Here is a 7,581-nt window from a genome sequence, read left to right as displayed (position 1 = left end):
CAGCATAATGTCAAAGACAAGCGAGGACAGTAGAGCTATGAGCGACGGAGGACACAGACAGCAGAAGACACTGATAGGGAATCGTCTCGGGGCATGAGGTCAAGCACAGTAAGAGATCAAGGATTGTGCTATGGACTGTTAGATGTTAGGATCATGAGACAGAGGCAAAAAAACTAGTCCAGGGACGTCTAGTGAGGGAGCTACTAATCATGCACAAACTCACAGGAATTGCAGGATTCAAGAACGCGAGACTTACCTCAGGTGGTCATAACAGCATGCAAGATAGAAAGGGACGCACCTAGAGACGTTTCGTGGACGGGGAGGGTCAATGAGCAACGTTGAATATTGAAGGGATACATACTGAGTAATTGTCATCAGCAAAACTGCAAAATGATTTTGCGTGGTTGGCCCAATTGGCCAAGGGCGCCAAAATTGGGACCGATTGGCCTCGAAACCAATTGAGGCAATAGATAGGTCGTGCATGGTGTCGAGCAAAGGCATCGCCTCGAAGGAGATGGATCGTTTGAATTTGGTGTGAATGTGGGCAAGCATGTTTGTACGCCCATCCTGCATATAATACATGTTCAAGTATGAGATACACACATAAGGACAAAAGAATCATAGCGATACATGCGACTGCCCTTGGGTGCAATAGTCTAGTGGATACGGTTATGGTGTAGAAGCTACAAGGGTGCGTAGCCTGAACGGGCATACTCGTACTCGTCTACACTGAGCAAGTCGTTCTCACCGTCCTCCGGCCCTAGGTCGCCTTCATCATCAGTTGAATTCTGGCCATTGTCCTCATCGTCACTGGTGCCTGCACTGCCATCATCTTCCGAGCCCTCCTCATCATAGTCAGAGCCAAGGTTCTCATAGCCGTCCCCTACAGTCGTGTCCTCGAGGACATCGACGGCCATAGCGCCATCACCGTCCGCGTCAGTCGCAGGCTGCTCGACCTCATCATCAGTGTCCCCGTCGGTATCCGGAGGTGATGTGGCAGCTTGGGCACCAGTGTTCTGATGACCGACGCCATCTCCTACATGTCGCATAAGCATGTCGCGGTCGGCAAATCTGTACAGTATTTAGTTGTCGGAACATAGCAGTTGATGGTCACGTACATTCCAACGTAGTGGTATGTCCAATCTATGTCATTTTCTTCTTCTTGTCGAGCAATGCTCGAACCAGGGAGCGCCGCGTCGGATTGTCCGTAATGGAAAGCGGGGATGAGATGGGCGGCGCGGAGGACCTGTCGAGGTGCAATGAAGCCGAAAGCCTCATCACCAGTGCTTGCCCATTTCAGCCGTGGCAAACGTCGCAACTTGATCCCCGGTGCGCACAAATCGACGTCGAACCATCGCAGCCAAAGTACCTGAAATGGCCTGGGCTCTGTATCATCAGCATCCAACGGATCGCACCCTGCAAGGTATGCGTGCACATGAAACAGCCCGATCACCCGTGCATAGAGGTATGGATGCGCACTGCCCTCGGGGGCGACCATCATGACGTCGGGGTGGGTACGTGGGTTGATCGAGTCCTGGGCACGGCGCATGTCGTATGTGGTGTAATTGATCCGTAAGACTTTCTGGCGATAGAGACGGTTGCCGCAGATACGAACGCGTGCAATGTCTTCATCTGTGGGCTCGTCGTCAGTGTGAAGGGCAGTTCCATCAGTCAAACGTTGAAGGAGGTGTGTCTTGAGGTCACGTAAAAAATCCTGTACAACATCATGAGTGCAGGCAACACATCGGCCAGATGTGTGTACCTTGCATGCCGGATCGTCAGCATTTGTCTGCAAGAAATTGTGAATATTTTCGGCATATCGTTGCTCCGTCGACATATGGTGGTGGTCGTAAATGCTGGTAGCTGGGAGCGGTCCATCCTCTTCGAACTGCACGCATAGGTTACGTCGACGCCTGGCCTTTGCCTTCGATGCAGGTAGTATTTTGTTTCGCTTGGAAGATGCTGGGATACCACGGCGAATGCGATCGAGTATGGCCTGTCACCGGACTTCTGCAGCGACCTGAGAACTGAACGACAGATTTTTGTTGGTACGCTTATAGAAGCTCTTCAATCTCCGGTGTTCCAACTCGCCCTGAAACAGCGACAATCAGTGAGAGTACATCTTCGAGCCAGGCTCCGGTTAGCGACTCATGCATTCAGCGTATGGAGATGATGCGAGATGTGAGTCGACCGCCGTTTTGATCGAGAGCACATGTGGGCAGACCGAAAAATCGCAACACCACTCACGGTTTGAGTGTTTGCATTGTCCGATGTTCCCGTACGGCAAACCATGCGAACATAGTCGCCGAGACGATGATACTTGATTGTATTGATGTTGAGCGTCTTCACCTTCGCGGCTGAGCCAACCTGAGAGTGGTCCGCATGTCGTCCGGGGGCATTCTGAGCGGCGACTGCCTTGCGACGTTGACACGATTGCGTCTCCCTCGGAAGCTCCTTTGTGTCGTAGAAAGGGCAAACATTTCGGATGAACGCACGCATCGCCTTGCCGAGGGACACCATAACAGCTTGAAATGCTCCGAGCGTCGTTTGTGTGTGTAGAGCGAGCTTGGCGTAGGCGTGCCACATGGCTAGCTCAAAAAGCAAATCAAGGACAGTGGTGTTGTACGGTTCGGGTAGAAGGCCCTCGAAGACCGGAAGTGCGCACTGAGAACGTAGCACGTCAGTCTCAGCCATCGGGAGGTGAGCAGATTGGGGCACCTTCAGAAGCTGCTCGAAATCTCGAGCAGCTGGCTTCTTCAGCCCGGAGACGTTCCCGCCAAATCGACGGATAACACTGCGGCCAAATGTCCGAATGAGAGAGTACCTAACAAAATACATGAGCTCGCATGGTCACGCTGGGGCGAATAACGACAGGACTTGCCGGCGATCAAGCTCCTGTACGCCATTGCTTCCGGCCGCCATGAGCACGCGGATGAGGTGCGTGAAGGTTGCCTTCCAAACGCCAAGCTCGAACTCGTGCATGAGATCGGGCGCGAAGAGATCGTAGAAGTTGTGACCAAATTTCGCAAATCTGATAGAAAAAGCCGACTGTTGACCGCCCCGGTATGGATTAGTAAAATTGTCATACTAGAGTATCGACGCGTAGACGTACCCGAGTGGGCGTGACCGAGACCTTGTTCAGGAGAGTCGCCTTGATGTTGGAGCCCTCGGGGGCACGACCCAGACTGAAGATCCATTCGCGAGCTTTCGCAATAGCAGCGCGGAGAAAACCAGTGTCCTCGCGCTTCTTCGTCACCCGGTGTTTGAGGTCAATCTTCGTGCCCATCTTGCCGAAATCCTTCTTTTCGATGAGACATGCCGGGCAAGCGCACTTGCCAAGGAATTTGAGGCAGGCGACGAGACATCTACGAAGCGGTGAATATGCGTGCCAAGAGCCAGGACATGTAGCGCACTTCTCTGGATAGTCAGCAGAGTACAAGAATATGCGCGGAAAGAGCCGTCTAAGGACTCCGTCGCCACACTCCACCAGCATGCCGTGCTCAAATGCGTGCATAAAATCTGCGTCGAGGAGTTGAAGCCATATTTTTTGCATGAGGTCGTGCTTGAGTAGTCGGATGACGGCCGCGGAGGGAGGGGCACCGTAAAGATCTTTGTACCATTCGAAAAGTGCGTCAGGTAGCTGTGAAATGCGGTTGAGTGGCTGAGGGTTAAGTTGTGAAGTGCGACGTACGTTTGGGATATATGCGAGATGGTGAGTTGCAAACATTGATGGTCTGAGGCGAAAGTACTTAGACAAATTGGCGAATAGTACGTGTATAGGCCACATGGAGGCGGTCCCGAACTGGGCAAGATGCGTGGAGTCGGAGTAGACGGTAACGGCACAAACAACGTATTCGATGTCGGGGCTATCTGCCGGGTTTCGTGGCTGCTTCTGAAGGTTCTCATGCTGTTCGAGCATTGCGTCAGAATTGTAAACGTCGGTATAGATCCGTTCGGGAGGTGCGTCTGGGGACCGCCTGCGGAAAAGTAGATGGGGGAACCAATGGTACTTCCGGGCAACAATGTCCCGGAACCCCATTTTGATGACCTCGGTGAGGCTCCGGGCCCAGATACCATGGACGAAGAAGGACTCAGTGTTGCCCTCGCTCTCGTGCTGCTCCCGCTCCTTGGGGGCGCGGAGCTCCACCTCGATCTCCCGCCAGCCGTCGTGGGCCGAAAATACCCCCGCGGCGGGTTGAAAGTCGTCGAGGCGACGCTTCTCCCGGGTAGTGCTGAAGCCCAGGAGTTCGTCCTTCTCGAAGCGGGGGTCGAGAAGGACGTCGTCCACCAGTCGCTGCAACTCGGCAGTAGATTTGGTGACTGAGCCCGAGTATTGCCAGTCCATGATGGCAAAGACGGTCCAGTTGAGAAAAAGAGCGTAGGACTGGGCAGCAATGTCATAGGCACGTCGAAAGCCATTGGCCATGGCCGCACCGAAGGCTCGCAATGGGTTGCGCTCACGCGCGTCGAGTGGTGGACGGAGGTGAGTGCCAGCGTGGGCGAAGTCTGCAGGCGTCAGGCCGGCCTCCGGATCTCTCTGGGGCATCGAAGTATAGCGACGGAAAACTCCAAATTCGTTCGGCGCGGTGTCAAAGTAAGGCGGAGGAGGAGCACATGTAGGGAGATCCATGGTGTGCGGTGGATACACACGGGTCGTCGGCTCAGGCTCGGGCTCATCGGGAGCGTCCTCGACGCGGTCCGGGGGCCGACGGAAAGGAGGGCCTGGGTTGAGAGCCTCCTGGACGACGGCGGGATCCTCTAATGGAGGTATATCATGATCCATATGAGGGGGGAGGGCGATAGGCGGCAGAGGCGGCAAAGGTGTGAGGTGACTGGGAAGACCTTTGAGCGAAGACGGGACCATGTCCCGGAAGGCACCTGGGATCCGCCGTATGCGTCCAGACCGTTCACTAGTAAATTCTGGGAATGCGGGCATGCTTGCGGCCCGTTCCGCCTGCATATAGGCTGTGAGTTCTGCTCTGCCCGCCACAACAAATGACAAACCTGGAGCCGGGCCTGCCTATCGGCCTCCTTTTGCTTGCGCTCTGCTATCTCAGCCTTTTTGCGTGCCACCCATTGTTGTTTTTTGGCCAAACGAACCGCGTCGCGACACTCCGTCTCCTGTATGCGCCGTTTGAGTCCACCGGCGAGTAGTTCGTGCGCGCTGGAACAATTTGCGCGGTGCCGGGCGACATCCTTGAAAGAAGCCCCACATCCTTCGCATAGATGCGCTATGAAAATAAAGAAAAAAATGAGCACGATGGCGAGGACGCGCATGAGGGGGTTGCGCCTGGCACTGGAGAGGACAGCGGCCTGGAGGAGAGCAGGAGATCCGAAAACACAAGTCGGCAATTCCCCACTTGGGCTGTGCACGATCACATGACTGGTGCGCCATGTCGATCTGGCGCCTAGACGCGTCGCCGATCGCGTCACTTCCCGTTTTTGGACAAGACTTCGCTCTCTTCTCTCCAAGCCTCAAAACCCTCCGACCGCTGTCGTTTTCTTCATGTCCCATCTTGCCTCTGGACCACCACCACTTGAGGGCAAACTGTTTTCCTCCCTCTCATCGGTCTTATCCCGGCCGAGAAGCTCAAACCCAGACACCTTGGCGATGCCAAGAAGATTATCATCGACACGCTCTTTGAAGACATCGACCCGCCCTCGTGTTTTTCAAGCATACGTCGTATCCCATGGGAGGACACGATAGGAAAGGGCGCCGGGCTCCGAGGTAAGTCAGTGGTCTGGCCGCATATATGCGCGCATATATTCACTTTCCCCTTATAGGTATGTCATATCGCGGTCTCCCCATCCAGCCTCCAAGACAAAGGCACGTGCGGACAACTACATCAACCACTCCACACGCAAATCTTCCGCACGCGACTACCAGGACGACAGCCGCAGACCCAAGGACCGAGGCCAGTCCCGCAACCGCGGTCGTTCCCGAACCCGAGGACGATCCCGCAGTCGTTCCCGAACCCGAGGACGATCCCGCAGTCGCGCCAGGGATCGACATGATTCCCCTGATCGTCATCGCCACACCACGGGTCGATCGTCTCGAACCCGTGGGCGTCCTGCTGAATGCCGTGATTCTCGGGGACGCCGTGTAGCCTCTCAAGGCCTGCCGCCTCACGACGGCAATCATACATTGCAAGTGAATACTGAGACTCGACGCGCCCTCGACGCCCCCATTGCCCCCGACGGTGCACCCCGCCAATCGGGCGCCAACCCTCGGTCATCCCGTCCTCTCTCTGACTCCCAAAAAACAGGTACGACACTGACCAGGCGATGAAATGTATCGTATTCTACTCATGCCGCGCGCAGATCCGCCCACCAAGCTTTTCGTAGACAATTGGGCCGCTGCACAAGACGCTGAGCTCGCTGACGACCCCGAGGCCAACCTGGCACCCCTCGCCCTCGGACGCACTCCTGCACGGGAGGCAGGACGCCAGCCACCAGCACGCCCGCCATCACCTATACGTCCCCCACGCCCTAATCAACGTCCACACTCCCGTAACGCATCCCGGAGGCCTGACAGCTATGGCAGCCGCTGCCGTTCCTTGCGCGACCACCGTCGCACCTCCCCTGTGAGATACGACAGGTCGGCATCCCCGCGCAGGCGCGGGCGCAGGCGCAGCAAGGCGCGACGAGGCTCTCGCAATCGGGCCCCCTCCCACTCCACCTCTCGCGGACGCTCTTGGCGCTCCGCCTCTCATGGGTCTTCTTCGCGCTCCCACGACCGCAGACAGGGACGCCGGCGTCGCCGCCACTACAGCTCATCATCCCCATCCCGTTCGCGGCCCGCTCATCATCGTCACCGAGCTCACGACGACTCCGTCGACGAAGGCGAGCTCACGCGCGCGGGCTTCAAGCGTGATATGAGACGCATAAGCAAGTCTTTTCGGATACCGTACGTCCCACGTTCCATTCACGACCCTCAGCGCATACTCATGTTGTCTCAGGGACAGCGAAAAACGTTCACATCTTGCAATGCTCCGAGATGTCGCGCGCTTCATGCCAAGACAATTCAGCCCTTACGAAGACTTTAGCTCATTATTTGTGACAGGCATGAACATTTGGCAGCTCACACCAAAATCAGAGCTCGACATCATCAACGCGATCAAAGCCATGCGAAAATTGTGAGTTGCGCCTGCCTTGTCGAGCCGTGCTGACTATTGCGTACTGTAGGAAGTTGAATGTCGCGCGCTACTATTTCTGGGCCTTTGAAGAATTATTAGACGAACATACAATTTTCTCAAGCTATGTCGAGAGGCTCAAACACCGGCCCAACGACATCATTGTTATGGGTAGATTTGTAAGTTACGCCGCCCATCGCTGCCACCTGGCCTACACTTACTGTTGAACTTGGACTTATCCGGTCCGGACTACACGAGGCTATGCGTCTCCTAGCGCTTAGCTGTAGTCGCTTATGTAGTATGTTACCATATTTGGGACTCTCTGCTCGTGTACTATAGCTATGCTTCCGGACTCTTCTGGTACTGTCTAGGACAATCCGTACTACTCCAGAACGGTCTAGACAGGTCTATGCCTTACTCATCTCTTACTCATCCTATGGTGCGATAC

At 55.4% G+C, this 7,581-nt stretch overlaps 5 protein-coding genes across 5 annotated transcripts; 1 reads left to right on the top strand and 4 right to left on the bottom strand.

Annotated features, from left to right (window-relative positions):
* Positions 1–1,010: 1,010 nt before the first annotated feature.
* Positions 1,011–1,477, bottom strand: DICSQDRAFT_16482 (uncharacterized protein; the record flags this gene model as incomplete). Its single annotated transcript, XM_007363119.1, has 2 exons — positions 1,011–1,071; positions 1,119–1,477. Coding segments are annotated over 2 exons (420 nt in total), but the record flags the coding sequence as incomplete, so codon positions are not given.
* A 66-nt stretch (positions 1,478–1,543) lies between these two features.
* DICSQDRAFT_15422 (uncharacterized protein) lies at positions 1,544–2,095 on the bottom strand (the record flags this gene model as incomplete). Its single annotated transcript, XM_007363118.1, is given in 3 exon segments — positions 1,544–1,714; positions 1,763–1,996; positions 2,009–2,095. Coding segments are annotated over 3 exon segments (492 nt in total), but the record flags the coding sequence as incomplete, so codon positions are not given.
* A 53-nt stretch (positions 2,096–2,148) lies between these two features.
* DICSQDRAFT_53654 (uncharacterized protein) lies at positions 2,149–2,838 on the bottom strand (the record flags this gene model as incomplete). Its single annotated transcript, XM_007363117.1, has 2 exons — positions 2,149–2,664; positions 2,719–2,838. The coding sequence occupies 2 exons, from the start codon at positions 2,836–2,838 to the stop codon at positions 2,149–2,151; spliced, it is 636 nt and encodes a 211-aa protein (XP_007363179.1).
* A 12-nt stretch (positions 2,839–2,850) lies between these two features.
* DICSQDRAFT_54144 (uncharacterized protein) lies at positions 2,851–4,345 on the bottom strand (the record flags this gene model as incomplete). Its single annotated transcript, XM_007363116.1, has 4 exons — positions 2,851–3,048; positions 3,113–3,365; positions 3,414–3,640; positions 3,692–4,345. The coding sequence occupies 4 exons, from the start codon at positions 4,343–4,345 to the stop codon at positions 2,851–2,853; spliced, it is 1,332 nt and encodes a 443-aa protein (XP_007363178.1).
* Positions 4,346–6,308: 1,963 nt separating this feature from the next.
* DICSQDRAFT_167527 (uncharacterized protein) lies at positions 6,309–6,879 on the top strand (the record flags this gene model as incomplete). Its single annotated transcript, XM_007363115.1, has 2 exons — positions 6,309–6,510; positions 6,599–6,879. 2 exons carry the CDS (start codon positions 6,309–6,311, stop codon positions 6,877–6,879), a joined length of 483 nt encoding a protein of 160 aa, XP_007363177.1.
* Positions 6,880–7,581: the final 702 nt, after the last annotated feature.

This window comes from Dichomitus squalens (assembly GCF_000275845.1).
Source record: "Dichomitus squalens LYAD-421 SS1 unplaced genomic scaffold DICSQscaffold_5, whole genome shotgun sequence".
Lineage (NCBI taxonomy): Eukaryota > Fungi > Basidiomycota > Agaricomycetes > Polyporales > Polyporaceae > Dichomitus > Dichomitus squalens.
This window is presented reverse-complemented; position numbering and strand designations above follow the sequence as displayed.